Below are 18,479 nucleotides of genomic sequence, written 5' to 3'. Positions count from 1 at the left end.
TCTGTCTACTTGTGATCTCTCTCTCTGTGTCAAATAAATAAATAAATAAAATCTTTTTAAAAAAAGATTATTAAAAAAAAAAAAAAAAAGAGTGTAGCCCCTGTCTTAAGGGGCTTTAACCAGAAAAACTGGTTAGCATCAGGGAAGATGGCCTTCTACTAGTAGAATTTAGAGAAAAACCTTTGTGTTATTGGTATTTGATACCAGAAACAATCCTGTCACTCTAGTATGCCCAGCAATGAGGCATTTATTGCATGTGGATCTTTGTATCATTGTATCTTTTTTAGCTATAGCAGCCACTAAAATGTGTTGCAAAATGAATTAAACTTTGAATCCATCCTTCAAAGAGTTGTATCACACAGTTTTAAACTAAGATTTCTCAAAACAAAAAGCGTAGTTAACCATACATTGTATATTTTTTCATTTTTCAAAAAAATGTGGTCTGTGTTAAGTGCTATTAATGAACAGTTTTTAATGTGTGTAGACTGCTGCTATAAGCAATAGAGGAAAGTAAAGTTCATAATAAGTAAGTAACTTATTCATAGATACAGAGTTTTATCAGTTGGCAGGACCAGAATTGAGTCACAGTTTTTAAGTGTCAGTAACTTTGCCATAAAACTAAAAAGGGCTAGAGAAGAATTGAGGGAGGTGTCAGATGTAACAAAAGGGAAGCATTTTGTGTGACAGTAGTAATCATTGTAAATTAAAACAAATGATTTTACTGTTTAGAAATCAGAGTCTTGACCAGAAACATTCCAAGTGGTATGTTCTCTTTCCCATGCACTCATGTACCATAGTCCCTCCTCAACTGTGGCCTGTTTTCCTCTCAACCAGTGCTAGGCACTCTTGTATTTAACTTAAGCATTTTGTTGTCATTATTGCCAGTCTATGATCCCAAGATTTAAAGGAAATTTAAAATAATTTCTCCTCAAAAATCAAATTTGGGGGTCAATATGTTAGATCCTTTAAACAGTGAGGATAGTTTATCTGCATGATTGAGCAATTCAGATAAAACATGTCGTAGAAGATAGTGATAGATCTCAGTTGGTTTCTTTAACTGAGGAGCCCATTGGTTTGCAGGACATAAGTTCAGTAATTCTCAAACATTGTAGTTCATCAGAATCACTTACAGGGCTTGTTAGAGTAGAGAGTGCTGGCCCTGACCCTACAGTGTAATTCAGTAGGTCTAGATCAGGACCCAAGATTTAACATTTCTGGCATGTTTTCAGGTGCTGCTGATGCTGCAGTCTAGGGATTGCATCTTGAGAACCACTTTTGTAGTTCATAGTCTGTTTTTCAGGTAGAATAAATGTACTTATATTGTTTGTCTGTTTCACTTTACTATGAACATGTTCTCTTCCCCTCAATTGTAGTACTCTTTTTTTATCCTCAGGTCCCATAAAAACATTAAGAAATACTCCTAAAGAAAATTCCCAAAGTGGAGCACCTTGGGTGGCTCAACTGTTAAGCTGCTGCCTTCAGCTCAGGTCTTGATCCTAGGGTCCTGGGATTGAGCCCTGCATCAGGCTCCCTGCTCAGTGGGAAGCCTGCTTCTCCCGCTGCCTCTGCCTGTGTGCCTCCTACTTGTGTGCTTGTACGTTCTCTCTCTCTGTCAAATAAATAAAGTCTTTAAAAATAAAAAAGAAAGAAAGAAAAGAAAATTCCCAAAGGAATCTTATCGCGACTTCTTTATCTGCCTTCTAATCCTTTAATATATATCAGTTCTATATAGTTGACATAAGACCAGCCTTGCTTTTGCACAGTTCTGAGTTTTAGTTACTACAGAGTACTAAGACTAATTTCATAAAGTACAGACTTCACAGCTGACTCTTCAGTCCACATATCACTACATAAATAACAGATGGACATCATGACCAGTCATGTCCCATTTTCCAAACTCTGTCAGTGGTTACCTGCTAATGAGTTCATAAACAAAAAACAAAGTGTATATTTGTGTTCCATTTCTATCTCCCACTGATAAACTCGTGTAATTTTATAAAAGTGGATAATCAAAGAGTTGGCACACAATGATTAAAGCACAGCAAAGAAAAAGTGATATTGCAGGAAGTAAAATTCAAATTGAACATAAATGAAGTTATAGGAAAAACAGCTGACAGTAGAAACATTGACACTGTTCATGTTCAAAAGACTCTAGATATGCTGCCACAGGAATTTAGTGAAGGCAAACTTAGGGACATAAATGAGGAAAGTGGTTGTTATGTAAAGGATGAAAAAGTGATACCTGCATAAGATTTTGCATGAAAAGAACTCTTAGAGATATTTCCTAACATTTAAAGCCCAAAGGAGGTGCTCCTGGGTGGCTCAGTTGGTTAAACATCTGCCTTTGGTTCAGGTCATGATCTCGGGGTCCTAGAATCCAGCCCTGCATCTGAGCTGAGCTCCTCCCACTCTCTCTGCTGCTCCCCCTGCCTGTGCGTGCACACGCTCGTTCGCGCACGCTCTCTCTCTCTCTCTGTGTCAAATAAATAAATAAATAAAATTAAAAAAAAATAATAATAAAACACAAAGGATACAATGTTGGAAGCTGATCCCAACTTAGAAAGGAGTTTGACAGCCCATGGCTTCCTATCATAAGTTGTTCCAGAAGGTGACAACCCATGTTCAAACTGCTCTTGATAAGTTTTTTTATAAAGAAATATAATACTTTAATTTTCAGTGTTTTTAGTGTTTTATAGTATATTAAATAAATGTTAGTTTTGCTTTTTTTCACTTCCCTGTACATTTACAGTTGTTGGAGAATTCATAATGTTTTGACCAAAAAAAATTTTTTTAAGATTTTATTTATTTATTTGATAGACTGAGAGAGGCTAGGGGACTAGACTGAGAGCAGGGGGCTAGAGAGAAAGAAAGAGGTAGAGAGAGGCAGGCTTCCCACTGAGCAGGGAGCCTGATGTAGGGCTCCATCCCAGGACACTGAGATAATGACCTGAACTGAAGGCAGACGCTTAACAACTGAGCCACCCAGGCACTCCTTGACAAAAAAATTTTTTCAGATTTATTTATTTATTTATTTATTTATTTTAGAGAAAGAGCATGGGGTGTGCAGGGTGGCAGAGGAGAGAGAGTCTTAAGCAGACTCCTGAGTGCAGAGGCCAACAGGGACTCTATCTCACAATCCCGAGATTGAGATCAGGACCTAAGCCGAAACCAATAGTTGGAGGCTTAACTAATTGCACCTTTCAGCTGCCCCAACCAAAAAAATGTTTTTAAGACTTATTTATTTATTTATTTATTTATTTGAGAGAGAAAGTATGCACGCATGTGCACAAGTCAGAGGAGTAGCAGAGGGAAAGGGAGAGAGAGAATCTCAATGAGACTCCCCACAGAGTGCATAGCCTGATGTGGGACTTGATCTCATGACCTGAGCTGAAATCAAGAGTCAGACACTTAACTCACTGAGCCACCCAGGTGTCCCTTGACAAAAAATTTTAAAGGTTATGGAACAATTGTAATTTTTCACATTGATCATTAAAATCGCTTGCATGGTTTCAGCTTGTATGATTATTTTTATCATCCCATACTGCATGCAAAGCAAGAACTACCTGTTTATATGTATATATGTATGTATTATGATTGGATACATGTATATAAAGCCTTTAATTGTATTATATAAAGACCTTATTTGTACTCTGTAAAGCAGTTTTTCAACCTGATACACAAAAAATACTTGGATAGCACACTGATATACAAAAGAGATTGCTCACGGCTGAAGGGCAGTGGCCAGGAAACTTTCCATCCCAAGCCTTTCTCAGCTGCCCGAGGGCTGGGAAGATAAATATCTCAACACACATATGAGTCATCTAAGGCCCCCAGGTGAAAATGCTCCAATATTGAGAGAATTGTTTACTTCTTGAGGAAGTAGGCCTCATAGAACTTAGCATGGCACTCTCTATGTAGTTATTTTTGGCTGACCATATTTGACATATACCATAATACATATTTTTTATTGAGATTTCTTTAAAAAGCTAAGACTTGTTAATCTCCTCAAAGGCATATTTAGTAAATGTCTAAATATGTTTTATTGTATTTAATATTCCCTTTCTACAGTTATTAAAGCATTAAAATATGTCTTTGTTATTAGAAATGTCACTGTATAATGAGTGTTAGAATTGTAGAGGTGAAACTAAAACTTGGCATAGGAAATAACAAGTAGGCATAGGAAAAATAGATTTGTTGTTTTAAAGAAAAGCATCTTGTAAAAATGTTTCTAATTCTTTTTATGGGATAAAAGCCAATAAAAGGGGGCTTCATATGAAAATGAGATATTATATGCATTTTTTGTTGTCCCAGTGATTAGCATCAGCTTCACAGGTAATGTGTTTTGATAACTAAATATTGCAAGTTCAAAAATAAAAACAAAAAATGGTATTATCTCAGCGTTAGCAAGTGTTATACTCTTGTCATACTAATTGTTATTTTTAAGTATGGTTTTTGTATTAACTTGATTATATAACATTTAATGTAGGGCTGTCTTTCATATAATTCTTTCTCAGTATATTTCAAGGCCTAAGTGTCCTGTCTTAACACATTAGTTTTTAAAATGGAAGTGTCAACCTTTGCTACTTTGTTTCTTGGAATTCTAGAATTATGTCATATTTGTAAGGAAGTAAGACTTTAAGCACTTTTAAAAAAAAATATTTTATTTATTTATTTGACAGAGATCACAAGTAGGCAGAGAGGCAGGCAGAGAGAGGAAGGGAAGCAGACTCACTGCTGAGCAGAGAGCCAGATGTGGGGCTCGATCCCAGAACCCTGGGATCATGACCTGAGCTGAAGACATAGGCTTTAACCCACTGAGCCACCCAGGTGCCCCAAGCACTTTTTTTTTTAAACCATGTGGAATCTTGTGTGCTTTAATTAAAAGCTGGATTTTCTTTTTGAGCTTTATTGTAGTATAATTAACAGATCAAATTGTAAGATATTTAAAGTGTACATCTTGAGGATTTGATAGACATATATTGCAAAATGATTCCTCCCATCCAGGTAATTAATACCTCATCGCCACACATTTATGTTTTTCCTTTTTTTTTAATGAGAACATTTACATTCTCTCTTGGCAAATTTCAGTCATACAATATAGTGTTATCTTCTGTAGTCACCATATTATACATTAGAATCTCAGACTCTTATATGGCTGAAAGCTTGTACCCTTTTACCACCTCTCTCTATTCCTTCCTCCCCTAGCCTTTGGGAACCACTTTTCTACTCTATTTCTATGAGTTTGACTTTTATTTTTAGATTCCACATGTCAGTGATACAATGTAGTATTTTTTTTCTCTGTCTTATTTCATTTAGCATAATGCCCTTAAGTCTTTCTTGTTATAAAAAGCAGAATTTCCTTCTTTCTTTTGGCTGAGTAATATTTTATTGTATATATACACCACATCTTCTTTATCCATTCCTCTGTTGTTAGACACTTAGGTTGTTTCCATATCTTGGTTATTGTAAATAATTAAGCTTGATTTTTATAATCTAATTTTTATCTTAACCAGGTGTGGGAATGCCTGGGTAGCTCAGTTGGCTAAGCAGCTGACTCTTGATTAAGCTCAGGTCATGATCTTGGGGTCTTCGGATTGAGGCCTGTGTCAGGCTCCTCTCTCAGCAGGGAGTCTGCTTCAGGTTTCTTTCCCTCCCCCTGCTCATGCGCGAGTGCTCTCCCTCTCCCTCTCTCTCTCTCTCTAAAATAAATAAATGAATCTTAAAAAAAGAAGAATCAAGTGTGTCTTAGATATGTGTAGAGCATACCCATACTATAAATTGGACTGTCCATTTGTGTCGATAATAGGTACATATTTCTCTAAAAATATCCATCTCTATGAAAATGCAACTTAAACTAATAGGAAACAGATACACCAATATTTTGACAGTTGTTCTTTAATTCGGCTCTTAGAGATTATTTTTTGGTGTGCACATGTGTAAACTTTTCCATATTCAGCAAATATTTTGGAACTAATACTTTTGTGTCATTTTAAAATACAGTTTTGGGGCAGCTGGGTGGCTCAGTCGGTTGAGCATCTGACTGTTGATGTCACCTAAGTCATGATCTCAGGGTTGTGAGATTGAGCCCTGTCTCAGGGTCTGTGCTCAGCACAAAGTCTGCTTGAAATTCTCTTTCTCCTTTTCCCCTTCCCCCACCCCCACTTACTCTCTCTCTCAAATAAATAAATAAAATCTTTTAGGAAAATAAGTAAAATACAACTTCACTTAATAAACTTAATAAAATGTATAATTTTGCTCTTTTTAGAATGTAAAGTTCCTTTGAGGTTGTTACAATTTTGTAAAAGCATCTTTAAGAAGACTGTATAACCTTTTCTTCCCCCCAGATACTGCAATTGCTCTTTTTAAGTTTGATACTTTATTTTAGGGCATATCGATGCATTTACTTCAAAACTTTTTCTGTTAGAAGAAATTACCTCAGAAGAATTAAAAGAAAAACTTTCAGCACTCAAGTAAGAAAGTTTACTTTGTGGTGGGATTTTTAAAATTTGCTGATGTAATCACTAATTTTTGTTTATTTCTAAATATTTGTTTAAATCATTTATCTTCTCAAGACTTTTAATCCTTTTATACACTGAGGTTTCCTCTAGCCCAGTTTGTGATCCATCTATATTAATCATGTCCCTTTTCAAATTAAATCAAATTCCAGTGATACCAGTCTTTCTACTTCAGGGAAAGGAGGCCAGAGCAAGAGTAGTAGCCCACCATCTGGGAGGTGCATGGGAGCACTCCTTTGCAGGGATGGGAAAGAGTAGGACAGTGATATAGACTCTTAGCTCTAAGGATTGTATACAGTCATTTAGACATCCTAACTTCTAAAATTGTCCCCTGTGCCACATGTTACTATACATCATACTGAAATGAGTTTCTTGGGCTCAGGTCTCCAAATACCTAAATGCAAAGGAAAATAACATACAAACATTATCTAATTTATATCTGATAGCTTTCTGTGAAAATACTGGTGGGAGTATTATCCCTATTTTATGTGTGGGGAAAACTGGAACTTAAAGTGACTTGCTCCAGAGCACACAGCTGAGCTAAAGTGGCTGGTAGTAAGTTTGATTCATGATTAGAATGAGCAATTATCCTTAGACTGCTTGCATAGTTCCAGCTTTGGGGCTTGGTGCAATTTTTGAAGGGTCTCAGGTTCAAGCTTGAATTCTCTGCTTGTTCTTAAAAAATATCCACTTCTATTATAAGGACTGCCTCCTTTGAAGAGTAAGTTTTTCTTTACATGAATTAAAAAAGCTTTTCTGTGCATTGCTCACTGCCTGTCCCACCTTTCTTAGTGAAACCCATTTTTAAATAAATTGTAGGGGAAATGAATTTCGGGTAGAATAGATACTAAAGAAATATATTTCATTTCCCTTTAACTATCCTGCCACCAGTCAGTGGCTTCTCTGGTATCACACATTTAAAATACCTCTCAGTTTCTTTGGAAGCTAATTCACCACCATCCCTAAAAGGCAAACTCTTCCACAGATTAGTTCTGCTAAAGACTTTTTGAATGTTTAAAAAAGTTTATAATTTGAATATAAAATAGTGATCTCTTTACAACTGCCCTGATTTACACAGACCAAATACTTTATGATTTTGAAGAGAAATCGGCAAGTGGCAAAAATTAAGTAAACAATAATTTAATCAAATGATTTTGGTATTCTGTTTTCTATTTCATATTTTTTTTTTTGTTAGGGTATTTCTTTTCCTGAGGAGCTGTAATTGTTAAGAATAACTTTTTTTGTTATTTAATTTTACAAGAATTTCTTCTGTTTAATAGGATTTCAAGTTTATTTAACATCCTCCAACACATTCTGAAGAAATTGAGTAGGTAAGTTTTTTTGGACCTTCGGCATTGATCTATGTGATTTCTTGGGTGAAAATTCACAGAAAATTTGAATATATGTTACTAGGGGTCATAGAATGTAACCCAGAAATGCAAGATTTATTCTCTTTTGTCAAGGTTGAAATTGTGAAGATATAAATAAGAAAATAATAAGGTAGTATCTGTCTTGCTTGCAATTAAACATTTTTTTCTGTAAGCCTCTATTGTATTGGTTTCCAATTGGCATTGTAACAAATTACCACAAACTTACGGGCCTAAAAAGCACAAACTTACTCTCTTTCAGGTTTGGAGATCAGAAATCTGAAATCATTTTCACTAAACTAAATTTGTGTTAGCAGGGCTGATTATTTTTGGAGACTCTAAGGGAGCAGTCCTTTCCTTGTCCTGATTTTCACCTTTTAGTGGCTAACCTGTATCTCTTGACTTGTGGCCTCTCTCCATCTTCAAAGCATATTACTCAAATTTCTGCTTCCTTTATCACATTGTACCTTAATCACATTTGGAAAGCCATTAAACATTCAAAAGTTCTGGAGATTAGGATGTGGATATCATGGGGGCCATTATGGAGCCTAGCATAGATATATTGTTTACATTTTCAGGATAGGAAAGCAACATAGAGCTAGTGTTCAAAATCATTAAGTCCATGAGAAATCTTAGAATATGGATTCTCCATCTGGTGATTTATCAGACTGTTTTATTTTATTTTATTTTAAAGATTTTATTTATTTATTTGACAGAGAGATCACAAGTAGGCAGAAAGGCAGGCAGAGGAGGAGGGGGAAGCAGGCTCCCCACTGAGCTGGATGCAAGGCTGGATCTCATGAGATCATGACCCAAGCTGAAGGCAGAGGCTTTAACCCACTGAGCCACCCAGGTGCCCCTCTCAGACTGTTTTAATATGTGAACTTTTATACTCCTTCTGTTATACCCTTACCAAAAGAAAAACTAAAAAACAATTCAAGAGTCTGAAATCAATGTGAAAAATCTCAAAGTTCTAACTCTCCTACCTGTGATGCAACTAGATGTTTGTTTCCTTCTTTATAAAATGATGGTGTTGAGTTCATTGATTCCCTAGGTACTTTTCAGTTCAGTGTCTGTGGCAGAGATTCTATTTTGTATATCATGTTCTTCAGGTGGAGGACAGTACTTATACTTGAGATTTGTTTAATGCTTTTTGAGATCTTATTATCAATATCTTAGTCTGTGTGTTCATTTTCTACTGCAACTATAGCAAATTACTATAAAATTGGTGTTTTAAAACAACCCAAATTTATTATCTTTCAATTCTGTAAGTGTAATAGGTCTTCTGGGTTGAAAGCAGTGTGTCAGTGGGACTGAATTTTTTTTTTTTTTTTTTTTTTTCCTGTAGGCTCTGGGTATGGTCTCTTTTCTTGACTTCTGTAAAGTTTATAGGCCATCTGCATTCCTGGGCTTGTGGCACTCTTTTTCAAGGTTTCAGAAGCATGTTGAATCCTCACATCCCTCACATTGTTCGAACTCCTTTTATAGTTATTTCTCCCCTCTGCTTCCCTCTTCTACATTGAGGGACTCTTATGATTATTTTATTTAACATCCTCCAACTGAGATAATCCAGGAAAATCTTACCCTTTTAAAACCAGCAGGTTGGGAATTACATCTTAACCCCTTTGCCATATAATGTAACATATTTACAGGCTCTAGGGTTTAGTATCCAGGCATCTTTGGAAGGTCGTTATTCTGCCCACCATAGTTAGTATCCATCCATGTACTTTGCACTATAATGGCACTTCTAAAATACTCTTCCTTGAAGTTTCTCCTTCTCCATGAATTCTCTGTAAACCAGAGCTTTCTTTATTTTTAGTAAAGGTAGTTAAAGTATGATTTTCATCAATAAAAGCTCAGTCTTTGAAATGTTGTTTATTCCTACTACCAAATTCATTATTACTCATTCCCTTATATGAAAATATGAAAGTGGTTGTTCCAAAAAGAAAGTTCTCCAGAATGTAATAGTAATTCTGAACTTCCTTTGTCAACACCTATTACTTTTCTGCTTAAAAAAAAAAATTAATGGAAATATCACTTACCAGGCTTGTAGGCAGATGGGTATAAGTGAAGTGCGATTAATCCTTATTTTAAATGATATGGGAAAGAACTGAGGTTTTTCTTGGCACCTTTGAGCTAGAGGAATGTAAAATCTTGTGAAAGCACAAAATATTAATCCTGTCCTTTTAGCTCTTTATGTTGATACACTGAATTCCTTAAACCCTTGTAAGGAGAAAAGAAAAAGGTAGATATGATGTTTGACAGAAGTGATTATTATAACAGTAGAGGATCATGATTAAGGGTATGGCCTGTAAATTGAACTACCTGAGTTTATACCTAAGCCCTACACTCAGAACTTTGGGCAAATTGTTTAGTATCTCTAATTTCTATTTACCTGTAATATGGGGTGAATTATTAATATTATGCCTTGAAGATTTGTTGTGGAGGATTTAATAATAAAATGGATATAAGCAGTATGACAGTAAGGTCATGGTAAGCATTCAGTACCTATCAGCTGCTATTATTATTATTCTCATAGGACTTTGTATTGTGATCCATTTTTTTCTTCCACTTTATTTTAAGCTAAGTGAGTGAATGTGCCACATTTCCTTTTATATCTCTTAATCTCTGTGTTACTGGATACAAAGCAAGAGCTATGTTTTTTGAATGGATATATGTTGTATATGTTGTGTGTGGATCCGAGAATTAACAGACTATTTGTTTCCCATAAATTACTGACTACTTAGAAATTGACTGAGGTAACAACAAAAAGAAAGTAATTATGTATCCTGAACTTTTAAATTAAAATCAGTTGCCTAAAAATCATGAAAATTATTAAAAATAAGACTTCTTAAATCTTGTTTGCTCATAACGTATTTTTAGAGGTGGTATTCCATTCCCATAATTGTTTTTGATTTTGCTTATAGATCATGATAAGAAAATACTGTTGAAATTGACACCATGAGCTAGTGAGTTGAAATTTCCTTATATGATTTAGCTTGCAGGAGGGTTCCTACTTGTTGTCTCATGCAGCAGAAGATTCTTCACTCCTGATCTACAAGACCTCTGATGGAAAAGTTACTAGAACAGCCTACAATTTGCATAAAACACATTGCAGCCTTCCTGGTGTGCCTTCCAGTCTCTCAGTTCCCTGGGTCCCTTTAGATCCCAGTTTGTTATTACCATATCATATCCATCATGGAAGAATACCTTGTACTTTTCCGCCTAAATCACTAGGTCCTACACCACAACAAAAGGTAAGATCTTTTTTGCAGTTAAATGTTCCATTAGGTTGTTAATTATTCATCTGTGTCATTGACAATATAATATTTCAACTTCATATCCACATTAATCACATCATCACCTAAAAACTGTATCCATAAGAAGGGTAGATAAAGTTGTATGCTTTACTAGATCCGGTCATCGTCGGTGGAAGTTTCTGTTTTTGTTATGTTTATAAGTCAACTAAAGGAAATTCTATTAGCTTCCCCAGTGGGAGCATGAGTAATACATCCACAGAGTTGAATCCCTGTGTTCTTGTGAAGAGCAAAGTAATATTTTTTTGTGATTCTTATTTGTGTGTACTGTTTCATTTCATTAAATATTTGAGGCAATTTGCAGAAGAATACTTACCATAAAATTATGATGATACAATTAAAAATTGATAAGTAGGATATAGAAAAATTAAAAAGTAAGTGTTAGTAATTAGTGAATGCAGTACCTTATTAAATGTACAATAAACTGTTAAGGACTAAATTGCTTGCTAAGTATTGTATAACTCAGTATTTATTGAGTTATAATTAACATTACTCTCTTTATTGAATCCTTCCCAGAAATACCAGTTGAATGGTTTTTCCCTGTCTGAAACTTTTGTAAAGCCATGGCTAGAGATACTCTTCACTACGTCACTCATTCTTTATATCTTGTAAGATAACTCCATTTGAGGTTTAGCTGTAGGAAAAGTTTTGTTCTATACAAATGAATCTAAGTATTCAGGAAATAAAAGCTAAGTGTATTTTCCTTCTGGGCTGCGAGAAATCTTGGAGTCAAAATTATTCTGACTTCCATAATCTTCTCAATATGTGTGTCCCAGAACATCTGTCAGTCGTGTATCCTGTGGATATCTTTTGTTCTTTTTTTTCTTTCTGTGTTATATTAATCCATAAATGTTTTCAAGTCCTTTTAGAAATAGCTGGAATGCAAATATTGAGGACTTTTTAAATAATTTACCTTGAATGAAGTTGTTTACGTTTTTCAGTAGTTTACCCTAATGTTACTGTTTGGGAGGCTCTTTTTAGAAATGAGAACTCCTTGCACATTCTTAGCTAACTTTGGCCATTAGAATATATATGGTTAACTAGTTGCTACAAATGAAAGAGTGGATGAAGTTAATATTTTAGACCATCTTATCTACTATTCTGGTTGGTTATTTCCAGTTTAAATTTCATTTGAGTAGTAATTATTATAACTAATTAAGGCAACTTAATTAGTTATAACTTAACTAACTTAAATATAATAATTGTCACTAACTTAAATATAATAATTGAAAACTACTTTTAAAAGATTTATGTTCTTTCTAGGATAATGATTTCTCTTTTACTTAGAAATTCTGCAGGGCACCTGGGTGGCTCAGTTGGTTAAGTGTCTGCGTTTGGCTCAGGTCATGATCACAGGGTCCTGGGATCGAGTCCTGCGGAGCCTGCTTCTCCCTCTACCAGCTGCTCCCCCTGCTTGTACTCTCTTTCACTCTCTCTCTCTTAAATAAATAAAAATCTTTAAAAAAAAAATTTTTTTAAAGAAATTCTGGTTATGGTCTATTTCCTGTGACATATAATTCTGTAGGAGGATAACTTACTCCTTTTTGGTTTAATACTTTGATACAATGTTCAGGGTTTGGCCACATAAATATGAAATCAAACAATTCAATTATATGTATGCCACTGAGCAGTTGCTGATTTGTATTTTTTAAGACACTTCACACTTTCAGTGACAGAAACAGATCATTCGTGAAATTATCTAAGACAGCTGTTAGGTAGAGTAAATGGGTAGATAAATTAATGTTTGGTTTGGTATGTTTTTAAGCCCTTGAAAATTTTTTGTGATGTCTTACATACCTCCCTACAATCTAGCCCTATGTTTGGTGAGAATTACCCAACCTTCCTCCCTTAGTTCCTCCTAGCTAGGCCATGGCAATGGGACTTTCTAGTCTAGTCAGGTTAAGCACAGATAGGGTTTCTAGCCTTAGCAGCAGCAGGAAAATACTGAAGTTTCAGGAAACCTGAGGAAGTAGTACCCTATATGAAGCAAAAATCATCCACATATTTCGTGGTGTCAAAACTCATATAACAGGGGCACCTGGGTGGCTCAGTCATTAAGCACCTATCTGCCTTTGGCTCAAGTCATGATCACAGGGTCCTGGGATCAAGCCCCACATCAGATTCCCTACTCAGCACGAAGCCTGGTTCTCCCTCTCCCACTCCCTCTGCTTGTGTTCCCTCTCTAGCTGTCTCTCTCTGTCTCTAAACAAAATCTTTTAAAAAAACAACTCATAAAACAAATGTATCTGCCTCTGATACAGTCCTTTAGTTCCTGTCCACTTGAACTCATTTCTCATCTTTGTGTAGTGCTTTAGGTACTAACCCTGAGAGACACCCTAATAGAGTCCGTGTCTGCCTCCTGCTGCAGGGAGAAGAGATTAATAGGAGAATCTCATTTGTTTCCTATGCTACTTTTGACTTCTTCCTCTTCCAGTCCTTTTGCAAAGTCTCTGTGCCAGTCCCTTCTCTCCTTCTACAACTTCTATAATAAACATTCATTTTACACACACAAAAAAAATCTTACAATGGAAGCTTCAAAATGCTTTCCACAGCGATAAAATAGATACAGTCAGGGTGGTCAGTGTAATCTTATGGTAGATACCAGCTGAGTGGGCAGTAGTATAGATAATCTAAAAATCACAGCTTTTTTCTAATTACTGTGTTAGAAAAGTTCATCAGATTCAGACACACTGGCATACTCAAATCCCAGCTGGACTTTTTCCTTTATGGTCACCTGATCGTAAACCAAAAAATGCCTCTGAAGAGATAACTTATTAGGTTAGGGAAGCTGGAGTCTGATTCATTCTTAGTGAGCCAGTAGCCCGGTGGAGCAATGCTAATAATATGTCTATTAGGAAAAATGAATGTGTTTGGAGTAGCAATATCACCCATCACCATCAGGTCTGTAATTCAGTAGATAGGATGTAAAGAAACAAAGGATGCAAGGTGGCCAGGGAAAATAGAGGCAGAAATGGATAGGTTCTGGGCAAATGGCTTTAGGCTGTACAGCTTTGGCCCTTCTCTCCAAAGGCTGACTTTATCCATTACCCCTTTTAAAAACTATCTGTTCTCAGTGGCCAAAGAGATGACAGAATTTCCAGGTCTCATCTTCAGTAGGACTACAGTTAGCAAGGGCTTGTATCCTAAGAAAATGCCTTCCCATTTCTGTAGTCAGTGAGGGTAGGCAGCTAGTTGTCCTGAGGAGGAGTCGATATTAAGATAGAGCCAGCACCCTAACAAACTTTCTTCCTCCCACTTCTCTTCCTTTTTTCCTCTGTAGCCTCCTTCCAGTTTTTTCTCCCCCTTTCTCTTTCTTTCTTGCAAGAATCTTATCTTTTAGTCCCTCAACTTTTCCTTTTTACTTGAGTTATTTTCTCTTTTGCTTTCCTGTTTTTCACATTTATTCCCCCCCCCCTTTTTCCTATAGACTCATCTGTCTTATTCTTTGTCCCTTTCTCCAATTCTGTAATATTTTTCTCCCTCTTGACCACCTCTGACCTGTTTCTTTTATTTCCTTTCTCTCTCTCCGTATTTTTCATTTCTTGCTTTCTCCTGCCCTTCAGTGTCATTATTGCAAACACATTGCTCAATAGTACTGTCCTTCCGTCATTTTCTAATTTAACATTTCAGCCTCTTCCAGAATTAACACAAAGAGTGGTTTTCCCCTGCTTCTCTCTATCTACCCTTACCTCTTCCTTCCCTGATTGCTGTTTGAAAGTTTAGTACCTTAAACTGTGTCAGATTAAAGCTTGTTTAGAAGCAGCCAGATAGCTGGAGATTAAAACCATATAAAGGATGAGTTGCAAGGTTATTAGTACATATATAAATAATACAGAGCAGAGTTAACTGTATATAAATATTTTGTAAACATGTTAAACCATTCTTTGCTTCATCTCTTAGGTTGGTGGAACAAGAATGCCTACACGCAGCCGCAGGAATCCAGTTTCCATGGAAACCAAAAGTCTGCCTATTCAGCAAGTTGAAAATGAAGGAGAAGCTCCAAATAAAAGAAAAATAACTTAAGGACTCTACCATGGAAAATGAAGAAAAACTAGTTCTAACAATGTTCAAATTAGAAAAGTTTGAGGGGAAATATGCCTAGATCAGTGGACAAGATGAACATTTTTATTTTAGTGTCTTTGAGAGTTCTTAGAGTGCCTTGAAAAAATATATTGGCCACGTGAAGGAATGTTTCAGCTAAAATGGAATGTTATACTTTTAATGGTTGATGTTTGAGGAGAATCTGGATATGTTTTAACATTATCATGGCAGGGAAACAGAGAAGAGAAATATTTTTATAGTAGACCTTTTCCAAAAACTGTAAATAGGAAAATAATTTGCTTTTTTCAAGAGCAATATGTATCATTGCGTGTTATGTTAATAATTTGAACTATATCACCAGTCTGTCGAGATTGGCTCAAAAAGTTGAATCTTGCCACTGTCAGGGTTAATTTAGAGCCAATGTAAACCTTGCTTCTGACCCATTGTGACAGTTTTTATATACTATTTTTAAATGATTGTTGCAAGTTAATAAAGTTATCTTTAAAAACGATGAAATTCCATTGCAAAAGCCAAAAATTAAGATTAAAAATAAAAAAATACATGCTTCTGAAAAGTTACCAGTTAACAGTTCCTTGTTGGTCAACCATCAATTTGTTTTTAAAAAGACAAACCTTCTGTGGTGTTATAGGTTTGGGGATAGATCCCCTATCTCTTGGCACAAATTTCAACTGAGTGTGGAAATATGCTACTCAAAGCAGAGATGAGAGTGTTTTCCAGAAAAATCTCATTATTTCAACTGAAAAGGTTAATGTGTGATAAAACATAAATTATTTTTTCTCATCTATACTGATTAAATTTCCGAGGACCACATAGATCAATTTGGAAAAGTTATCACCTGATGTTGCTGTAGCCAATTTGGACTTAAGAAGAAATGGACTTATTTAATTTGTGTCTCTTCGTCCTTTAATGTGGGTTAAAAGTTTCAGAAATATGTGCATCATTTGTAAAATATAAATTTTGTTATCCAAAGTAGTAACTTCTTTGTTTTTGGAATTTTTTTTTTAAGATTTTATTTATTTATTTGACAGAGAACACAAGTAGGCAGAGCAGCAGGGAGAGGGAGAAGCAGGCTCCCCAATGAGCAGAGAGCCCGATGTGGGACACAATCCCAGGACCCTGGGATCATGACCTGAGCTGAAGGCTGCCGCTTAAATGACAGCCATCTAAGCACCCCATGTTTTTGGAATTTTTTAATATGTTTTATATTAATAGAAGAAACTAGTCCAAGAAATCTTCTCAACTATTACCACTAACAGTTGAATATTTTTATCTTCAACTACCAAGTTTTGTTTTTAATTATTTTAGTCCATTATAAAATATTTTTAAATTAATTAATAATTATTAAAACTATTTTATATATTTTAATATATGATTTCTTCCTCATGCCAGTCCTCTTTTAAACATTGAACTTTTTTTTTTAATGGACATGATTTTTTTTTTAACTTTGTCCCATATTCCCATATCCCAGAAATATTTTAGTTGTGAATCATTTGGCAGTGAACCAAGGGAGAGGCAGGGTTTCCTTTGGAATTTGCTCTTTTAAAAAAGCTAGACAGTGATTTCTTCAGACTTCTGAATCCCAGAAAGACTTGGCTTTTGATTTTTTAATACTACTTTTTATTTAGTAAAATGTATAGTGTTGCAAGTAATTATTTTGAAATTATCTTAGCCATGCATTTCAGTAACCCTGATTATATATATATATATATAAATCTAGTCTTAGTATTTTACTTGTGCTTAATCAGACCTCTTTTATAAGATGTATTTGATCATGCATGTGTTTTTTTTCCTTGATTTTTAGTACAAGCATACCTCATTTTACTGCACTTTACTTTGTTGTACTTTGCAGATACTACATTTTTTACAAATTGAAGGTTTGTGACAACCCTGTGTTAAGCAGAGTCAATGTTGGCAAGGATGTGATGAACCTGGTCCACTTATACCTATGGTGAAGTTATAATTTATACATACCTCTTAGAAAACATTTAGTTCAATAAATGTTTGCATTTGTTTGACGTACATCCTAAAGAAGGTCCCCATTTTACTCTCATAATCTTTTTTAACATATCACAGTATTTGCTTATTTGCCTTTCTTCTTGACTATATTATAAACTATGCAAAGGCAGGAACATAATTGTTTTGTTCACAGTTATGTAACAAACACCTAACCTGGTTTACTATCTTATAGTTGCATAGTAAATTTAAGTTGGATGAATAAATGAATGTCTAGATATCAAGGATAGATTTTATTTTTTCCAGGAGCTCACATTCTAATGGAGGAGAGAATACCGATCGATGGGTAAGTGCTCTGATAAAGTAATATAAGAAAGCCATATAACCTGAACCTGATAATTAAGGAGAGTTGAGATGAAGCATGAGGGGAGTCTTTTTAAAGTGTGTAAGAGTTCTAAGGAAAGAATGAAAGATCTATATGGAAAGAAAGAAGCATATGCAAAATTGAAGATGGAGACATTGTAGGCTCTGACTTAGATTTGAGAGAAAACGCTCTAGGACAGGGGCAGATATGCCATGCTATGACATTTGAATGTTTTCCTGTGCAATGTGGGAAGAAGTAGTGAATTTAAATTTAAAAAAATAAATAACACAATCGGGCTTTTGAAGAAGTTCTTGTTAGCATTAATCTAGAGAATGAAATAGAACTGGGAAAGACTGTAGGGAAGGAGAAAAGTTGGAAAGCTATGTTATAATAATTGAAAAGTAAAGGCCTGGAATTAAAGCAATAAGAGAGATGGGCTCAAGTATCAGGAGGAAAAAATAGTGACTTAGTGAAATGGTTGGTAGGAAGTGTTAAATAAGGCTTCCAGAGAAATCCCAATTCTTCATTTCAGATACTGGGTAAATAATGGTGTTACTCATTGAGAAAGTAGGAGGATGAGTATGGGTAGGGTGGAAAGGGTTAAGTGAAAGTGTTCATTTCCTAGGTGGCTGGAAGGCCCAGTTGTTAAGGGTCTGCCTCTGGCTCAGGTCACAATTCAAGGATCCTGGTATCTAGCCCTGCATCAGGCTCCTGGCTCAGCAGGGAGTCTGCTTCACCTTCTTCCTCTGCCCTTACCCCACCTCTGTCTTGTTCTCTCTCTTAAATAAGTAAAATCTTTTAAAAATAAAAAAATAAAAAATTTTCATTTCCTTTCACCATATTTGTTCCTTAGATTCTAGGTTTGGATGCAATATTAGTTATATATTGCTGTATAATAAAT

At 35.3% G+C, this 18,479-nt stretch overlaps 1 protein-coding gene across 7 annotated transcripts in view; it reads left to right on the top strand.

The window, feature by feature from the left end:
* Positions 1 to 16,557, top strand: part of ICE2 (interactor of little elongation complex ELL subunit 2) — a 62,581-nt gene extending 46,024 nt beyond the window's left edge. For 6 of the 7 annotated variants that reach the window (XM_059372051.1, XM_059372049.1, XM_059372050.1 and 3 more), the window contains 4 exons: positions 6,386 to 6,470; positions 7,796 to 7,846; positions 10,881 to 11,139; positions 15,100 to 16,557. In XM_059372051.1, coding sequence (XP_059228034.1) covers positions 6,386 to 6,470; positions 7,796 to 7,846; positions 10,881 to 11,139; positions 15,100 to 15,222 — 518 coding nt within the window. In that variant the 3' untranslated portion in view covers positions 15,223 to 16,557. Of the gene's footprint in view, positions 1 to 1,393; positions 2,601 to 6,385; positions 6,471 to 7,795; positions 7,847 to 10,880; positions 11,140 to 15,099 lie in introns of those variants that run through there. The other variant, XM_059372055.1, reaches the window with a different exon arrangement.
* The last annotated feature ends 1,922 nt before the right edge of the window (positions 16,558 to 18,479 follow it).

This window comes from Mustela nigripes, chromosome 13, assembly GCF_022355385.1.
Source record: "Mustela nigripes isolate SB6536 chromosome 13, MUSNIG.SB6536, whole genome shotgun sequence".
NCBI classification, from domain to species: Eukaryota; Metazoa; Chordata; class Mammalia; order Carnivora; family Mustelidae; genus Mustela; species Mustela nigripes.
The sequence above is the reverse complement of the archived record's forward strand: the minus strand, read 5'-3'. Positions and strand labels throughout refer to the sequence as shown.